The 20,452-nt window shown below is 36.1% G+C and overlaps 1 protein-coding gene and 1 long non-coding RNA gene across 3 annotated transcripts in view; one reads left to right on the top strand and one right to left on the bottom strand.

Moving 5' to 3' along the window:
* Positions 1-20,452, top strand: part of LOC128314385 (uncharacterized) — a 261,252-nt gene that overhangs the window by 73,693 nt on the left and 167,107 nt on the right. The window lies entirely within an intron of this gene.
* On the bottom strand, positions 15,170-15,628 carry LOC106965753 (glutaredoxin-1-like). The gene has a single exon (XM_053216495.1). It carries the CDS (start codon positions 15,533-15,535, stop codon positions 15,170-15,172), a length of 366 nt encoding a protein of 121 aa, XP_053072470.1. The 5' UTR covers positions 15,536-15,628.

Raw genomic sequence — 20,452 nt, 5'->3', positions numbered from 1 at the left:
AGTTTCTCTGAATTACCTATACTCTGGTGACCTGTAATTAGCTTGCTGAGTATATTACACCTTCATTTTTTTTTTTTTACTGAAGATAGGTGTATACTATCTCATTATGTTAAAAAATCATATTACATATACATTTGAGAAATATTGTATAATGATGAAATTATTAAGTGTAGCTCATATTTTATCCAAAGTCATGCATATGAAAGAATACAAGTATCACGTGGACACAGCTAATAGCAGGATTTGACTCACTCCTACTTCCAATAGTGCCACATAGAAATATTTTACTTTGTTTTGAGACATTTTCAATGGGGTACTTGGAAATTTATTTAAGACTGTTCCGTCAAGACGCATAGATAAAAATGCTTGGCAGCAACACCATCTTATAGCTTCTTTGCCTTTCTTTCCTTTGACCATTCATGGATCTCTTTTGATCTATTCATGAAAGAAAGGTAGCTTAGGTTTGAAACCTAAGCGGAGTCAACTCTGCCCTTCCATGCCGAGCAGTTGCTACCTTTTTTCACTTCCATTTGTGCATGCTTCTGGAAACTTCTCCCACTACAATTTCCCCTTCACACTCCTCTAAATCATCCCCTTCTTACCTCAGTTCCTCTGGGCTTTGTGTTTTCTCCAATACAGTGCTTAAGCTTTTATTAATAAGAATTATCTTATCTGAACACATCTTCGATCACATTGCTGCCAATTCAAAAAATCTTCAGTGACATCTATTTGCTCCCCACATAAATTATGAACTCCTTGGTATAATGTTTTGAGTCATCTTGCAAAGAATATTGGTTACTTCTACCTATTCTACACTCTAAGCAACCTGGCCTATAGGTGTTTCTTATTTTTTAAAAGACTTTTATTTGGAACTCTTTTAGGCTTACAATACAATTGAGAGGAAGGTACAGAGATTTTCCATATAGCCCCTACTCACTGCCCTTCCCCCCACATATAGCCTCCCTTGTTATCAACACCACTCATCAGAGTGGTACATTTGTTGCCAAGGTTGCATCTACAATGACATGTCAAAATCACTCCAAATCCATAGGATACCTTAGGTTCATTCTTGGTGTTGGATTCTGTATGGTTTTGGACAAATGTATAATGGCATATATTTATCATTATAATATAATAAAGGGTATTTTTACTGGCCTGAAAATCATCTATGCTCTGCCTATTCACCTACCCCCACCCAACCCTGGTCAACCACTTATGTATTTATTTTTTTAATTGCCTCCATAGTTTTGTCTTTTCTGGAATGTTATGTAGTTGGAATCATACAGTTTGGGACCTTCTCATATTGACTTCTTTACCTTAATAATATGCATTAAAATATTCTTCATGTTTTTTTATGGCTTGATCGAAAGTACCACACTGACTTGATTACTGTAGCTTTATAGTAAGTCTTCAAGTTGGATAGGATCAATCATCTCACTTTGTTCTTTTCCTTCAATATTTTATTGGTTATTTTGGGTCTTTTGCCTCTTTATATAAATATAAGACTCAGTTTGTTGATATCCACAAAATAACTTGTAGGAATTTTTATTAGGATTGCATTAAATCTGTAGATCAAGTTGGGAAGAACTGACTCCTTGAAAATATTGACTCTTCCTATCCACACACATGGGACATCTATCCATGTATTTAATTCTTATTTGATTTCATTTTTTAGAATTTTGTAGTTTTCCTCATATAGATCTTGTATATATTTTGCTAGATTTATAACTAAGTATTTCAAGTTTTTAGGTGATAATGTAAATGGTATTGTGTTTTTAATTTCAAATTCCACTTGTTCATTGTTAATACATAGAAAAGCAAATGACTTTTGTATATTAATCTTATATCATACAATATTACTATAATTGCTTATTAGTTTCAGGAGTTTTTTGTTGATTGTTTTGGATTTTTTACATAGATGATCAAACCATCTGTGAACAAAGACAGTTATGTCTTCCTTTTTTTTTTTTAATGTTTATTTATTTTTGAGAGACAGAGTGTGAGTAGGGGAGGGGCAGAGAGAGAGGGAGACACAGAATCTGAAGCAGGCTCCAGGCTCCTAGCTGTCAGCTCAGGGCCCAGTGCGGGGTTGGAACTCACTAACTGCGAGATCGCGACCTGAGCCTAAGTTGGAAGCTCAACTGACTGAGCCACCCAGGTGCCTCATGTCTTCCTTCTTAATCTGCACACCTTTTTTTCTTTTTCTTCTTGTATTACATTAGCAAGTATTTGCCGTCTAGTTTGTAAAGGAGTGGTGAGAGGGGATATCCTTGCTTTGTATCTTAGTGTGAAAGCTTTAGGTTTCTCAGTATTAAATGAGCTGTTTCTTTTTGACATTTCATGCTTTTATTTTATTTATTTTTCATGCTTTAATTTTTAATTTTCAGACTAAACATGGTAGCTCTCTCAAATTAAGAGAGACATTTGTAGTTGCAACAATGATTTCAGGAGTAGATTCCTTAGTACCCTTACCCATTTAGCCCATCCTCCCCCCCCCCACAACCCGTCCCGTAACCCTCAGTTTGTTCTCCATATTTATGAGTCTCTTCTGTTTTGTCCCCCTCCCTGTTTTTTGTTTTCCTTCCCTTATGTTCATCTGTTTTGTCTCTTAAAATCCTCATATGAGTGAAGTCATGATTTTTGTCTTTCTCTGGATGTAAATTTAAAAAAATAAAACAAGTTAATAAAAAAAAAGAGAGAGAGACATTTGTTGGGGGGCCTGGGTGGCTCAGTCGGCTAAGCATCCGACTTTAGCTCAAGTCATGATCTCACGGTTCATGGGTTCAAGCCCCGCGTTGGGCTCTGTGCTGACAGCTTGGAACCTGGAGCCTGCTTCAGGTTCTGTGTCTCCCTCTCTCTCTACCCCTCCTCTGCTTGTGCTTTCTCTCTCTCAAAAATAAATAAACATTAAAAAAAGAGAGAGAGACATTTGTTGCCTTAATCTGTAAGTGTTCAAATCATAATCATTCCTTAATATCCATAACATCTGTAAAAATGCTACTTCCTCAATGAAAATTTTCTGGTTGCTTACAATCTGATATTCTTTCATTTGAGCCTCTGTGTATAGGCTATCTTTTGCATAACAAAGTAGCCCAAACTTAGTGGCTTAAAACAACGTGTAAATTTATTTTACAGTTTCTGTGGGGAAGGAACTCTGGCACAGCTTACCTGGTCCTTTGCTTAGGCTCTCATAAAGCTGTAATCAAGGTGTCAGCCTGTCTGGATTGGGTTCTCATCTAGAAGTTTAAGTGGGAGGGCATCTGTTTCTAAGCTCCCTCAGGTTGTTGAAAGAATTCATTTCTTTGCCACTGCAGGTTTGGTGGCTTCTTTGAAGCCAGCAATGGAGAGAGAGGGACTCCAGTAAGATGGACTGTATGCTCCTAGGTAATCATGGACACTTAATTGTGCATATCGAATCACCTTTGCCACTTTCTTCTAGTTGGAATCAAGTCACAGGTCTTGCCCACTTTCAAGGGGGAAGGAATTACAGAAAGGCATGAACATCTTAAGAATCATGGACACCTCCTTATAATCTGTCTGCCATGTTCTGCATTATATTATCTGCTTCTCTTATGATATATTTTATGCCTCTGCTATCTTTTAAGAACTTTCTCTTTATTAGAATTTTTAGCTCCATGAGTTCAATGATAGCCTATTTATGCTTTATTATGCCTGCATTCTTTGGTGCCAAGTATTTGTGTGTTAAAATGTTGTGAATTCAGTTGATCGGTGGGTGCTTACACTTTTCTGTAAAGCCTATGTTTTTCTCTGTCTCAGATTTTAGGCTTTTAAAAGGCAAGAGCAATATTCATAACCTAGTTTGTATAGCACCTAATTAGGAACAGATCAGCAATTAACATTATACTCTTATCACTCATTGAATAAACATTTTAGAGTCTGAAATAAACACTTAAATTTGTAAGATGAATATAATTTTGCCCTCAAGATGACAGAAGTATCATACCCATGAAATTTGTTACATGAAGAATACCATGATGTCTTTGGTTCTCCAGGAATATCATGCCTCTGCTATTAGGGTACTCTGTTTTTCTCCATTCTCTTTTCTTAGATTTGCACAAAGCATTGGCTACTGTGGAGTGCTGCCAAACATCTTGAAATAAGGGGAGTAGATAAGGGGTGCATTTCTGGGATGAGAGAGGGGAGTTGGCCATGGTCAGAAGGCATTGGAAGAGTGATTCTGGGAAGGAAGAATAAAAAGGTAAAACAATCCAGCCTTCAGTGAAAGGGTTTTCTATAGGACTGTTGTTCTTTGATATTTTAAAGATGCTGTTTGAAAAAAAAAAAAAAGAGTGCTATTGTCCAACAACTTAGAATGATGTTAAACAGATTCAGAAGTGTATTCTTCAGACTTCTTGAAATGTTGATGAACATCATATTCTTCCACAATAACATTTAACATTCAAGTTTTATGAAATTTATTTTTTCTTGGAGACCTGTGCATGTATAAAACTTAGACAGTTTCTTAGTTGGTTAAAAAACAAGTCGAAAGAAAACAACAAAATGGCATCTTAAATCCTGCATTGACTTCGGGGTAGGGGACGGAATATTGATCAGAACTGTGTGGATATGAATGGATGGAAGGATGTGTTAAAGGAATAAAGACATTTTTAAGCATCCATGTTTGCATCTTGAGTTTAAGTAGTGTGAACACAGCTTTTTCATTAGTTAGCAAATATGTGAGGAAAAAGACCCATGATCAATATAGAAACTTGATCAAGTTCTACTAAACCATTTGAACAAGTATCAAAAAAATACATTTTTGGACACAGACTGAGTAGGTAATAGCCATATGTGCCCATATGGAATTAGAAGTTAAATACGTTATCCAAAAATTTGAGCTAAATATACTTCTGTATCTTGCCATTCTAATGTTGAATTTCTGTCAATCTGTTTACTTAAAAGAGCATAGGGTTTTTCTGTAACAGTCAGAGGTTTGTTTTACTAGTTCTAAGACTTGATGTTTTATAAACTTCAGATTGATTGTTTAAAAAAACCAAAACAACTACATTTGTTAAAATGTTTACTGTAGAGAATTGTGTTTGTTTTCTTAGAAGAGTAAGCTGTGTTTGCCATAAGAGGCTGAATCTGTTCAACCACCTTTTGAAACTGACCTGGTGAATATAATTTTAATCTAGTAATGATTAGCCAACTGATAAATGAATTATGAAAATTCTGGAATGTTATTTTAAAGCATTCCTCTAAGTCTATATAAGTAAATACTAAATGTTGTTTCTAATGGAGCAACTTCAAAAACAAAACAAAATGACACAAAACCCATTCTTTCTAAAAAAACTATGACACTGAGGTTCTAAGTCACAATGAGATGATCATAATACTCTTAACAGAAAAGACGAAATAAAGCAGAAATATTTGTTTTTGAGGGAAGGTGGAGGAATAGGGTAATATATTTAGTTTTAGAAATGTTAAATTTGAGGGTAAATTGAACGTTAAAGAGACAATATTGTAATGTCACAAGCTCTGGTAATCAAAGCTCTGGGGAAAAGTCTGGGGGAAAGAACTAAACATATTTATTACAGTCAATCCTGGAAATAAATCAATAAGTACTGAGTAAAAGGATCAGAGAGAATCTGTGGAAGTCTCATTAGAAGAAATTATCTATCTATTGATTAATCGATCAATTGATCTATGCATTCAAATTTTTATTTACATGCCAGTTAGTTAACATACAGTGTAATATTCATTTCAGGTGTAGAATTTAGTGATTCAAAACTTACATACAACACCCAGTCCTCATCACAAGTGTCCTTAATTCCCATCACCTATTTAACACAGCCCCCTCCCTGCCCCCCAACCATCAGTCTGGTAACTCTACAATTAAGAGTCTGTTTCTTGGTTTTCCTCTCTTCCCCCACCTCATGTTTGTTTGTTTTGTTTCTTAAATTCTACATATGAGTGAACTCATATGGTATTTGTCTTTCTCTGACTTATTTATTTTGCTTAGCACAGTACTCTGTAGCTCCATCCACGTCATTGAAAATGGCAAGATTTAATTCCTTTTATGGATAATATTCCATTCTCTCTCTCTCTCTCTCTCTCTCTCTCTCTCTCTCTCTCTCTCTCTCTCTCTCCATATATACATATATGTATACATATATGTATATATATGTGTGTGTGTGTATAAATGTTATTTTGTTATATGTATACTGCTTTTATGTCTCACATTTAAGTCTTTCACCCTTTTTGAATTTATTTTTGTGTATGGTAAAAAAGTTATCCAGTTTCTTTTGCACGTTGCCATCCAGTTTTCCTAACACTATTTGTTGAAGAGTCTGTTTTTTTTCCATTGGATATTCTTTCTTGATTTGTCAAAGATTAGTTGACCATACAGTTGTGAGTTCATTTCTGGGTTTTCTGTTCTGTTCCATTGAAATTTGTGTCTATTTTTGTGCTGGTACCATACTGCCTGGATCACTACAGCTTTGTAATGTAGCTTGAAATCTGGAATTAGAAGAAAAATTTAAATAAAGTGAAGCAAGGCAGGCAAACTTGGTCAAATACATATGGGTTCTTAGAAGAATCTTATAAGTAGACAATCTGGGAGGAGGACTTTTTTCCAAGTAATGTTAAAAACAAAACTGGTAAAAAATTAATTAAATTCCTAAGTGTGTAATGTCAAGATTTTAAAAAATGTTATACGATGTGATAACTTTCAAAAAAATTGTTTGAAGACGTGAGTGACTAGAACTTATAAAACTGTTTCTGACTCTTCATATAATTTCTCTCTTAAGTGGCTCACTTTCAGCAAGATCTCTGACCACCTGCATTTAAATTGGCATCAGTTTGTCACTCTCTTTGCAATACTTATATCACTTATTTTACATCACCCAAATTATTGTTGGCTGTTTATTAGTCTGTCACTTATTTGTCTGTCTCCCCACCTCTCTAACATATGAACTCCATGGGGTCACACCATAGCAGCTCAACAGATACTGAATTAATCTGTCATGAATTAGAAGGATGAGTACATCCTGGATGGTACCACCACCACCCAGTTCTAGGATGTTTGAGAAATCAGAGAAGGTTATTGCATTAAGCCATAATTCTCCCAGGTCTGGCCTGTCTTTGGAAGGAACACATATAACTTAATCTCATCAGGTCTTTTATTTCTCTTTAACATTCTTGTGAAGTGCTTGCTCAGTTAAGTTCTGAACACCTGTTAGAAAATTCTTCAACAACCATATTATGAATCTAACTTCTCAGGGCAGGCGGAAAGTCCAGGATTTGGGATGTGGATGGTGGCGGGGAGGGCATCACCCAAGTTGAGTTGTTCATTCAGAGAGCCTTCCTGAAAGAGGAATCCTGGGCCTATATAGTTTTCACACTGGCTTGGAACCAGATTGTCCTCTGAATTCCTGGGCAGAATCCTGGTCCTCACCTTCTGGCAGTTACCCTGCTGGAGGACTTCCGATTGCAGCTCTCTACTAATAGTTTAGTAAAATATGCTGAGAACATGTTTTCCTTTTTATCTTGTGTTCTTGCTAAACCAACTGAGTTCAATAGCAGCTTCTGGAAAGCATTCTAATAATCTCCAAAGTGTTTAAGGAGCATTAGTCACATTATCACAGAAACATGTCTTGCTCCAGAAATGTATTTACTGTTCTTTTTAGAAACACAGATGCAGTCTAGGTAAATAATACAAAACAGTTACTTTCTTGCCAAGGGAAAATGCTGTTTTTGTATTTATCTATTTAAAAAGCAAATGAAATCATTCATACTGGAGGATGATGCATGATAGATCAAGATCTTAGACTTGCTCACTTCTTATTAACCTGTATATTTATGCATCACTATCTTTTCAATTTTATCTCTATTTGGTTTAACTGTGGAAGGCCTATCTTCTTTTAAGTCAGTCTGGTTATAATAAAATACGTTATTTTAACTCCTTCATGGTTAGGAGACATGGCTTCTGATAATTTACCATCCTGCAGCATGTTGTAAAAAAGGGTAAATCTTAGAATGAGAAATTTAAAATCATAGCATTTAGAGATGATCTATTTCCATATAAAGTTTTAAACTTGTTTAGAATATCAAATTTAAACTTATTTAGAATGTCAAATTGTCAGTAAGTTTTAAACTTACTTAGAGCGTCAGATACCTACATAACCCTTCGATGAGAGAAAATATGACTGAATGAGCTCTAGGAGCAAAGAGCAATTCTCTTCTGGCTTTTTTCCTTCCAATACATGATGTAAGAGCTATACCATTTACAGTTAGATGGTCATTTTCTGAATGGCAATATCTTTTAAGTATGATGACTCTTTTTTTATTGTACCTCAACTGCATGTGTACGATTTAACATATATTATGTGGTTGAAGGAATTCAAGTTATTGATGTAAATCTATAAAATACTTAATATGAGCAAAGTGCCTAGCTCTTGGTATATACTCTGTAAATGAATATTGAATGAATATGTCCTTGCTACTTTAATTCCATTTCCAATATTGAAGTACCATGTAAATTCTGTGGAAACCCATTGATCATAAGATTGGAAGGGAAAAGCATTTTCAGTCTGGAGCTCCATGGTACATTTGTCAAAGAGCTCTAAGTGCAGCTTAGAATCGGCTGGCTAAGGTAGAAACCCTAGATATTGTTATTGGATTCATCTTGAATATAAGAGGAGAGAAAAATTGTGTAATGTGGAAGTTCTGCTGATTCTCTTCCGTGTGTAGATCCAATCTATGGAGACCCAGGTGTATGAGCTGAAATGAGTGTGCAGGTTTCTGAGATTCAGGCATTTCTTGTTCTGCCCTATTGTCTCATGGAGAAAATCTTAGAATGCATCCGTGGGAAGTGTTGAGGATGACAGCTCTGCTTTGAGCTCAGCTGCATGGGGGTGGGGAAATAGAGAACTGCTGGCCACTGATGTGGTGCAGGATCCATGTGGCATATATTATCTGACATCACAGTTGAGCTACTGACTGCTTGAAAAATATCAAATCTAATGGAAAAATAGGGGCGCCTCGGCGGCTCAGTCAGTTGAGTGTCTGACTCTTGATTTTGACATCGGTCATGATCCCGCGTCATGGGATGGAGCCCCACATGGAGCTCTGCACTGAGCATGGAGCCTGCTTGAGATTTTCTCTCTCTCTCCTGCTTCTCTCCCTGGCTTGTGCTCTCTCTCTCTGTAGAAAAAAAAAATTAAAAGTCTAATGGAAAAGTAGTGCATGGAACCAGAATGAATCAGCTGTTTATTCCTTCTGTATTAAAATTTATTTTTAAAATTAAAATTAAGCCTTAATTTATAAAATTTAAAAACTCTAAGTTATGAAATGGGAAAACTCTCAGAGGGTCATTAATTTGTCCCTCTTGCATATCTAGTCAGTTTTATAGATTATACAAAGAAATTTGGAAGTTAGATGAATCTGTAACTTACATTTTGTCTTTTTTGGGGAGGCTCAACTGTATTTATCTAGGTAGTTCAATGTTTTGTTGACACTCATTCCTATAACATTCCTGTGAATTAGGGAAGTGGAAAAATTTTCTCCCATTTCCATAACACAATGTCCTATGATGAACTTCTCTATGAATTTCCACATCTGTCTTATATGCTTCCTCTGGGCATTAACTTCCTAAAAGTTTAAATATCAGTCAGCTGTGCACCCTGCCCGCCAACTGAATCATGGACAGATCACTTTTTATGAAACCTAGTTTTGGCATGGGGTCGGTCACATTTCACATATTTTCATGATTATTGCTGGCACACAGCATAGAATGCTGCGCTCACCTCTTATGAAAGCCTGGATAATGTAAATGGCATACACTCATAAGACTGAGGGAAGGTTAAACAGGAATTATAGAAAACATCAAACTTCCTGGCACACAAACAAACGTCTCCTATAAATGTTGACCCAAATTTCTGATACTAATTGCACAGAGCTGTGATTTTGAATCTGTTAATTGGCTTTTAAAATTGCATATAGTTTTTAAATTTTGAAAAGAAGGAAATTCTTCATGTAACACATAGGAAACACATCACAACACCATACGAAGATTCTTTCTTGATATTGTACTGTGTAATTTATCTATTCTCTTTCTCCATTTTACGTGATTGAGGATGTACTTCTTCCCAAAATTCCAACTGAAATAAGTCATTAGTGGACTTTGAGAGTACAGGACAATTAAATATGTAAATGCCCGTATTCCATTGCTTCTTTGGGCAGAATCTTCTGGAAGCACTGTACAGTGATGGAGAGAGCACCATGCAGGTAGGCAGATGTTCTGATCCTCATCCCAGCTCTGCTCTGATTCTCTGAGTCAATCACTTATCAGACTGGAATCTCAAGTTCTTCATCTATAAAGGGTAAGCAATTATACTTGCTGTGTAAACCTCATAGGGTCGCTGTAATGCCCAAATGAGATAATGTAAGTGAAGATGCTCTGGAAATTGGAAGGCATTATACAAGTATAAGGTATTAAACTTGCCAAGGGCCTGTTCAGACTTTCCTAATGGTTTCAAAGCTAAAATAATCACTGTGGGTGGAGACCATATGTGGATTCTTCCTAAAAAGAGTAGTAGAAAATAAGCAGTTGTTTTATGGAGTTTTCTACATTTAATGACAACAGTTACTACTGTCATTTGAAATTCTAAGAACAGATAATGGTTTCTTGATACATTCAGGAATTTTAATCTTTTCTATGTAAAATCCCTTATTCAGTGCCTTTTTTTCCCCTCAGAAACCTGCATCATATTGTTCTTGGGGAAAGTGAGATATCTATCGATGGACTAAAACCACTATGTAATCATAGCTAAATCTGGAATGCAAAGGTACATGACAGATTTCAGTTTAAGCTGCCCGGTATCTAGCATTAGAAGGAAAATGTTCACTTGAAATCAAGATTCTCGACAGTATGTCAATACTAACATAAAACTTGATCTCTGACAAAAGAATGCATAAGGATATTAGATAACTCAGATACAATGTTAGGATTAGTAAATGACATTGAATTTTCATAGTGCAAAACAAGTTGCCATGGTTTTGGAGACATAAATATTATTTTATACATGTTAGAAATAATGTACATCTAAATTTCATGAGTTCATTTAGCAGACATTTTTCTGGTCCTATGCTGTCTACCAGGCACTGTGTAAGTCTTAGGATACAGGGGTAAATATGTAGTCCCTTTCCTCTGTATTGATGATTTTAACCAAGGTTAAATCTTGGAATAGTTTTAAAAACTTGTACTCCACTCCTAAAGATTCAAGTTCAAAAGCCCTGCAGTGGGATCTGAACAAGTAGATTAAGAAACACCATCAATAACAAAAACAACTCCTCTGGGGGTTTGATGTGTCACTCTTGTTAATAACCACTACTCAACATGCTAATAGATGGGGACAGACACAGCATGGTAAGAACAATTTCTGAGTTGTGAGCAGGATATTATGGAATCCCAAAATAGGGACACTTAATCTGTCCTCAGAGGGGGCTGGTTAGGGAAGGATTTCTGGAGAAGGTAATATCTAATCTTCCCAAATATTATGCATTATTTATCTAATCACAAACTTAATTAGGAAACCAGTGAAGCAACACACATGCAAAAACAAAAAAAAATTATCCTTTATGACTTCGATGTTTTTAAATTTTGCTGTAACATGCATAGAGTAGATTTTTCTGTAACTATTAAATTTTGCATTCTCTATAGATTTTTGGATTTAAGGTCTTTAATCAATTCTGTAATTCAGGGAAACATATCATTATTACCTTTGAATTTTTCTCCCGTCCTTTTCTTTGTCATTTTCTGGGATTTCTATTATCCATATGTTGGTATCTTTTTCTATTCTCCTTCTCTCTTAATTTTCATATCTTTATCCCTTCTTAGACTTTATAGATCCTGTAATTTATTTCATCTATTATATTTTGTTTTTCAAGTATTATATTTTTAGTGTCCAATATTTCTGTTTGATTATTCTTTTTGACTTCTGGTGCCTGTTCCATATAATCTAAAGCCTGCCCTATTTCTTTGAGAATTTTATTCTTGTTTTGTATCCTACTTTATGTAATAAAGCTTTTCTTTGCAACAAATATATTTTGTGTTAGTTATCTGTTGCTGCACAACAAACTTATGACAGATTCTCTTAAAACTTAGTGACTTTAGAAAACAGTAATCATTTTTTGTCATTCTTGGTTTCTGTGGTTCCAAAATTCAGACAACATACAGCAGGGCTGGCTTATTTCTGTTCCACAGTATCTGGGGCCTCAGCTGCAACACTTGAAGGCTGGGGACTGGAGTGATAGGAATTGCATTGTCTCACATTTCTGGTGGTGGTTGCAGGTGTTGGTTGGATCCTGGTTGGGGCTGTCTACAGGAAAACCCACATGTGACTTCTCTTCTTGGCTTAAGTTTCTCCACAACATGGTGGCTACATTCCAAAGAGAGAGAGGGAAGGAAAAAGAAGGAACATCAGGCAGAATTGTAATATATTTTGGAAGTCATATAGATCATATAGTCATATAGTCATATAGATCACTTTTCCCTATGCCATTGTTTGAGGCAGGCATGAGTCTCTGCCCAAATTCAAGAGGAAAGAACATAGAACACATTTCTTGGTGAGGGGAGTATCAGTTACATTGTAAGAAGGACATATGGGAATGAATGAACATATAGGTGTGGGCATCTTTATAAAATATAATTTTTCATATACTTCTTATTATCTAGCTGTTCTTGCCTGTGAGGTCAGTTTCATCTGAGGCTGTAACTGTACTATCTGTAATGTGCAAGGAAGGGTGATGAACCAGAGCACTAGCTTATAGACCTTCTGGTGAGTTTAAGGAAAGAATCTGAGACAGGCTCCTCTTAAGCTTGTCTAAATGGAAGATTCCAGAAGATGCTTCTTTGTTTCTCTGCAAGAGGTTCTTGCAGATTAGTTCTTTGTATCTGAGCTCTCCTCTTTTATTCTTATTTACTTCTTAATTTTTTTTAGAGGAATCCTGTAGCTCAAGCTAATTCATCATTTGTCAGGAGCTGGAGGTTCTTTAGTATCCTTCTTTTCTAAACAGTCTATAATTAGAGCTTTGATTTCTTCTTTGCCCTAGGAATTATTTAGAACAGTGTGGTTTTGTGTCCTTACATTTACATTTGATTGTTTTTTTAGATGTATACTTTAAAAACTTTTTCCACCTTTATTGAATCGTGGTCCAAGTGGCCTATACTATTATTACTTTTTGGAATTTGAAGTTAAATATACAGTCATTTTTTGTTACTGTTTAAAGGAATCTTGACTAAAATGTATGCTTTTTTGGGGGGGGGGATGCCATTTTTTTCCCCTGCTTGGATTCCTTTTAAAATTCTCTTCTTATCCTTTAAATTTAGAATATGTTAAAGCCATTTCCAGATAATGGCCTCTTCATTGCTATGCATGTTACACAGCAAACCGTTTTGATTTGAAGGTTCAGGTTTATATATACCTCACGATTTTTTCCTATTTTGTATCTATAATTATTCCTGGTTTCCTATCTTCCTTAAAAAGCCTTTTCCATCTTTTTTATGTCAAGATTGTTAAGCTGTTTTGAACACAGTTAGATCTTTAATCTTATCTGGAGTAATTTTTTTAATTGATGTAAAGTAAGTAGCTAATAATTATTTTATTTTCTCTAAAATTTACATCTAATTGTTCTAATACCAGTGATTTGAAGTGACATATTTAAAAAATTTTAAATTCTCAGATATATTTAGAAATATTTCTGTACTAGCAAATTGTGCATTGACCTATTTTTCTATTTCTTTTGATATCTCCAGTACTGTTTAATTATAGCAGCTTTGCATGTATTTTCATACTACTTCAGTGTGCATTCCCTGTTTCTTTTCCCTTTTTTTGATATTTTTTCTGATTCTCATATATTTTTCCAAATAGACTTTTGAAATTCATCAAGTAAATTTGATGGTTAGTACTTGTGTATTACTACCAATCAGTGCTCTAGGAAAGAAATGTTCTATATTGCATTGTCTAATATGATAGTCACTAGCCGCATGTGACAATTGAGCCTTGAAATTTGGCTAGTGCAGCTCAGGAACTGAATTTTTTTTCATCTTTAGGTATTTCTTTATTAGAAAAGAAATCAACCATTCACACTAGAGACTGAAGAAGGAAATTAACTTAATATTGCAATTCTAGAACAAATGTCACAATAAGAGACCCTAAAGATTTCATAGAGTGGAGGGAAAAAGGTGAGAGAGAATCATTTAGGACTGTGTTTCTCAAATTTGGCCACTTCACAGAGATAGTCTTAGGGGAGGCGGTTGCAAGTTTTCTGTGATAACACTTTAAATTTTATATTTTACTTCTGTTCATATTCTGAACAAGTTAATACAGACTTATTACCTGGACAACCATCTTGCATAACAGAGGTGCCACAGCAGCTACACTTGCACCCTTGATCCCTGTGGCACCAAGTGAAGACCAAACATGTTTAACTTATGTGGCATATCTCAAATTGGGTCCTCAAGTCCTTTCACAGAACTGTTGAACATTTCCTATGAGATCTGTCAATTGTTAAGGTTAAGAACACTGGTTCAGAGCAGAGATTCTCAAGATAGGATGGGGTGGGATGGGGATGATGACTGGGGAAACACATGCAGCTTGAAAAAGCGTATTGAAAATACATATTGTTTTCATAATGCAAATTCCAAAAAGTCAGACTCAACAAAATAACTTTCAAGCAGTAGCAGAAAACCAATTATAGATTCATCCCAGAGGGTCTGGGATAAACTTTGTTGAAAAACGCTGGCTTGGAGCTAGAGGAGTCCTGGCATATAGAGAACAGTTCATAAGAAACACGTGTCGAAGAGAGGACATCTTTTGGGTCCCTGACTGAATCCTAAGCTGTAACTTGTCATGGTATTTTGGAACCTGAAGGGCCAATCGAGAGGAATCTCAGGATGTCCATCACTCTTCTCAGACCCGTGGTTTGGGGCAAGTTGGCTCAGTTTTAATACTGAATCAAAAAAAGCAAAAGCTATTTTTTCCCAAAAAATTACACCCCTCTTTTTTTGGTGAATATATTTCAGAATTTTAAGGAAACAGTTGCTGGAGCTATTAGCCCCACATATATCCGCCAGGAAGTGTGGTATCATCTGCAATGCCATCCAGCTTTCATAGGGGATATCAGCCTGGGGTCTGCTCTATACTTATTATAGACCTCTAATTTGCTTTAGCTGTTTCAACAGTTCCCCACTGTGATGCATTTCTGTCAGATAAGTGCATCCACTTATACAATCTTTACCAATAAAGACCCAAGGTACCTTTCTGGCTCTTGTGAGCTGTTTCAAATAATTTTGATTCTTGATTGTGTAACTAGTGGCTGTGATTATCAACAAATTCCAAAAACCCTTCTGTGAAGACAATTGACTGAGGAGCTCTTGGATCCTTCTGCGGTAGGAGCAGGTGGGCTTAGTGAACACAACCACGTTTCCAGGTTGGATTTTGCTGTTCACAAATTCTTGAGCCCATGCTGACAGGCAGCTGCCTCCTAGGGAGGAATCTTCCATTGTAGGCATTGCTCAGGATACAAACCCATAAATTTTTAATTTAATCTAATTTAATTACATTTAAATTTAAATAGCCACATATGGTAGTGGGTACTGTACTGGACAATGAAGTTCTAAAGCCAGAAATAGGTACAGAGAAAATAGATCATAGATATTCCCATCAAGGGGGGCTTTTATTTTCCTGTATTTTCTTTTCTAATATGCGGTGATGTCAAAGTATGCAGGTAAAGTTCTTTATACAACGTCTCTTTAGCCTAGCTTCATGTCCAGGGACACAGTGTGACTGCAACCAGCTTTCTTTTTGGTGCTACTAAACACTGCATCAGGGAGGGGACTTGCCATAACCTAGTAAACCCGTATGTCTTGGATTACTCATTTGGCCCAACAGGTCTTAAATGATCTATAGTAGTAGAAATAGAATAGTTTTCATCTTTTCCACTGTCTGCTCTCATCCTCTCAAATTATGGAAACTTAGTGAGTTTCTGCCAGGAACTCTTCTGTGACTTCCTGTGTCAGTTCACTATCATCACAGTAGTGATGGAATGGGTAGTGGAATGTTGTTGGTTTCTTCCTTCCTTCCTTTCTTTCTTTCTTTCTTTCTTTCTTTCTTTCTTTCCTTCCTTCCTTCCTTGCTTCCTCCCTTCCTTCCTTCCTTCCTTCCTTCCTTCCTTCCTTCCTTCCTTCCTTCCTTCATGTTTAATTATTTATTTTGGTAGAGGAAGGAAAGAGAGAGATGGAGAGAGAGAATCCCAAACAGGCTCTGTGCTGTCTGAGCAGAGCCCAGTGTGGGGCTTGATCTCATGAAGTGTGAGATCATGACCTGAGCTGAAATCAAGAGTCAGATGCTTTACCGACTGAGCCACCCAGGTGCTCCTAGTGGTTGGTTTCTTATTTGATTTAGAATTTCTAGTGTTCCAGTTCAGGAATCCATAGTGTCTGCTGCCTAAGTGACCATGTTGTATTGGATAAGCCAATCATCTGAATAACTGTCATGCCAGTGCCACATATTTCTAGCTACCTAGATAATTGTATTTTGTACATATGACCTTGGCCTCTTTGCCATAACTGCTTGGACCAGAGGTGTTTGAATATGGCTCACAGATGCATAGAATGAACAGCAATCTATATGGTGGCATTAAAAAATGAGTTGAGCTGATTTATTTCTTTTCCAAATTTGATCTATGAAAATCTAAGTAAATGATTCAGGTAGCCTTGCAATAGTTGGTTAAGAATTCATTAGGAAGAAGCAGAGCCATACCAGTGTTATTTTGGTGCCTCACAGACTAAGTGATGAGAGACCAGAAACTAAGGGTAAGCAGAGGGAGCCATTTGGTCACTAAGGGACATACTTAGTGGAAGTAAGCATACTTCCACATGCTGTGGAAGTAACAGCATGCTGCCTATGGAAGAGATAGAACAAGTGCAGGTAATTGAGTTGCCTCAGTTTCTGATGTTACAATTCCAGAGTATAAGAATGCTTAAAATAAGCATTTATTTAAATTTATGTAATTTACTTTAGTGTTTATTTTTAAATCACTTTATTGAGGTATGATTAGCGCACACACACAAAAAACTGTACATAGTTAGTGTAATAAAATATTATTTTTAGAGTCCAACAGCTATTAACATTCTCCTAGAGTGATTATTAGAAAAAACAAATCTAGGAAAATATGGGGACTAACCCCTGTTCATCATCTCAGAGCTGCGGTAGGATAAGATATTAAACTATTGGTCTAAAAGAAGATCATTTCAGATTGCCTGTAGGGATCCTTCTATATTGCCACTACGAAGATGACTACCTAAAAATGACTGCTTAAAATTTTTGGTGTATTTTGTAGCTACCACAGTACTATTTTCTTTATTCTTCTTCTCCTCCTTTTTCTTCCCCCTCCTCCTTCACTCCTCCACCTCCCTCTCCCTCCCTTCTTTCTCCCTCCACCTCCCTCTCCCTCCCTCTGTCTTGTCTCTATCTGACTTAATTGTAATCACACTGTATGTACTCTTCCCACACTGAATATGGTAAAAATGCTTGTTAGAGTATTATAAAAATTTTTGTTAGCAGTTTCAATGGTTGCATAATATTTTATCGTGTGTGTGTTAATTATTACAAACAAATACATTTCTTCTGGACCTTTGCTTCACATGAATTCTTAATATAATATGCTGTGATAAATATGCTTACATTGATTTTTTTCCTGCATTTTGAAATATTTTCTGGGTAACTTAAAATTTTTAATTTAAAGTGTACATTTTTATAAGCATTCTTGGGACAGTTTTATAATTTTATCTAAAGATTTCCATAATGTGATGGCAGCAATAAAAATCCAGCAGCATTTTTATTAGAAATGATTCTTCTAATGATTAAAAATACTAAGTTAGGACTTGATAAATAAAATAGTGTCAATGTCACTCTCCACAGATTTCTCTTTTTCTGTAATTTTTCCATCATTCCTTTTGTTAGCTTCTCCCATAAAGCCTCCGATCCATCTCCTTTATCCCACTTAAATTTTGTTTTCCCTTTATTCTGCCACTCTGTTTCATACCTTTCCTCACCAAACACCTTGAAAAAAATAGTCCACACTCACTTTCTCCCCTTCCAATCAACCATTAACCTCCTGCAGTCAAGTGTCTGATGCCATGACTTAAAACACTTGACACATGGTATTATAGTTTATTTTATCTTCTGCTAGACTGTGTGTGCCTTAGACTCAAGGACAGTTTTGGCATCCATAGCAATGGCACAAAATGTATAGTCAAGAAAATGAATTCATTCAACAAACATGGCATGATAAAGCTTCATCCATTCTGCACTTAGGCATGCATAAGATGAATTCGTGCATAAGATGAATTTCTTTGGCTTTTGGAGTAACAAATCCAATACACCTTTTTAAGGACTTATTCTATGTTGTATTTCCTTTCCCTTAGAATTTACTGGGATGGTCTGTCCTTCTGTTTGTGTCTGTGTACCTACCTACCTGTTTGCTATATATACCTATCATCTGATTATCCATCTATCTTTGTTAAATTCAGAATCTTTATTAAGTTTCTATAAATTGACTTAATAATAATCTGATGGTTGTCAATGCAAGATAATATGTACCATGGATGCAGGTAAATGGCATATTTTCATTAAAATAATGTTCCTCTTAACTGTAGGAATAGAGCTTGGGACCAGAATCACAGAGGCCAATGTGGTTCAGGAAGTCAGGTGAAACGTAGGAGCCACTTGCATAAAGAGTCTGTGTTACATTATTCCATCTTTAAAAAGATGATAACCACTAGTTATTCTGACCACAGAACCTTGTGCATGGTACCAATACCAGAGGAAGTTAGGAAGGAGTGAGTCCCTTATTTGTAGCAATTTTTCTAATTGAACTAGGCAACATGTATATAAGTATGTCACCAGAAAAATGCACACACATGTATTTTTGGGTTGTGTCCACTACCAAGGAATTGCTAAAGTTATTATAAGATTTTGAATGAGATGCAGTTTATCTGGAAAGACTGTGGAAAAATTCAATATTTAAGACATATTAAGAGCTTTCATCTTAAGTCAAGAGAAGGAGAGGGTCACTCTGAAGAAGAGGATATAAAAGCTTTGTCATAGAGAAAGTGCATGTTTCAAGGGTACATAGTAAAAGTGAGTAAAGCGGTAGACAGTTGTGATGCTGTCTATTCATAGATGTAAGAAGCAGTTACGAATCATTTCTCAGCTGAGCAAAAGGTGCTGAAAATGATTAAACATCATGAAGCAGGAAGTTGTTGCTATTTAACAAAAGAGCTTTTAGTCTTGGCATTCAATTATGGATATGAAGCTGAAAAGGTAAAGCAAGAAATGTAAGTATATGACATGGCGTATGGCCATGAGGGAGAATAAAGATATGAATGAGATTACAAGGATGCTTATGGAGACATTGGACTTAATCCTATCAAAACCCTTGTTGTCTGAAACAAAGATACAATCCTATAAAACAGAAAGAAGGAGGGAATGGGGTGGGGGGGAAGAGACAGGCAATTTTGGGGATTCATTATTTTTAAAAGAAATATCAAACAGTGGTAGCTGAATTATTTAAGAGAAAGAGAATGGAAGGGGGAAACGAGCATCTTGCACAATACTAAAGTGACTAGATTCCTTCCTTCCTAGGAGGGTTGGCAAAAGAGCCTCAAATAAATGGTTTTCTTGGAGATTTGAGTGCAAAGGCAGATGGGGCTCCAGAACAATTCAAGAATTACACAGAAGTGGAATTGACCGCTGCTCTTCTCAAAGTGTGAGGCATGCTGAGTTCAAGAAATACTGATTTAGGAGGTGGTGTGTGTTCATTCCTGTTTCAAAACATTGCTAACTACAAGAGACAGTCCATAGGGACAGGAAGTTTGCAGGACAATGTCAACAACTCTGAGAGGATGAATTCGTGAGAGGCAATTGGGAGGACACTTTTGGAGAAGAAATAAAAGAGAATGTTTCTGCCATGAAAAAGACTTCTTTTAACCTTAAGAGGGAGGAAAATATTAAATTACATCAACCGTAGAGTTTAAATTTATTTTGTTGTAATATAGTTGAAGAAAATAATTTGTGAATGGCGTTAACAAGAGGATACAGAGGGGCACCTGGGTGGCTCAGTCGGTTAAGTGTCTGACTTTGCCTCAGGTCATGATCTCATGGTTCGTGGGTTCCAGCCCCCATGTCGGGCTCTGTGCTGACAGCTTGGAGCCTGGATGGAGCCTGCTTCAGAGTCTGTGTCTATTTTGCTCACTCCCCCCTCCCCCACTCACTCTCTCTCTCTCTCTCAAAAATAAATAAATGTTAAAAAAAAACAAGAGGATACATAAAAACCTTCTTTCCCCTATTTTCCTTAATCAAACATTTCTCAGCAGTGTGGACAGAAGATTCTTTTTTGTTTGTTTGTTTGTTTCACTATGTTTTAA

The sequence above is a fragment of the Acinonyx jubatus genome, chromosome A1 (assembly GCF_027475565.1).
Source record: "Acinonyx jubatus isolate Ajub_Pintada_27869175 chromosome A1, VMU_Ajub_asm_v1.0, whole genome shotgun sequence".
NCBI lineage: Eukaryota > Metazoa > Chordata > Mammalia > Carnivora > Felidae > Acinonyx > Acinonyx jubatus.
This window is presented reverse-complemented; position numbering and strand designations above follow the sequence as displayed.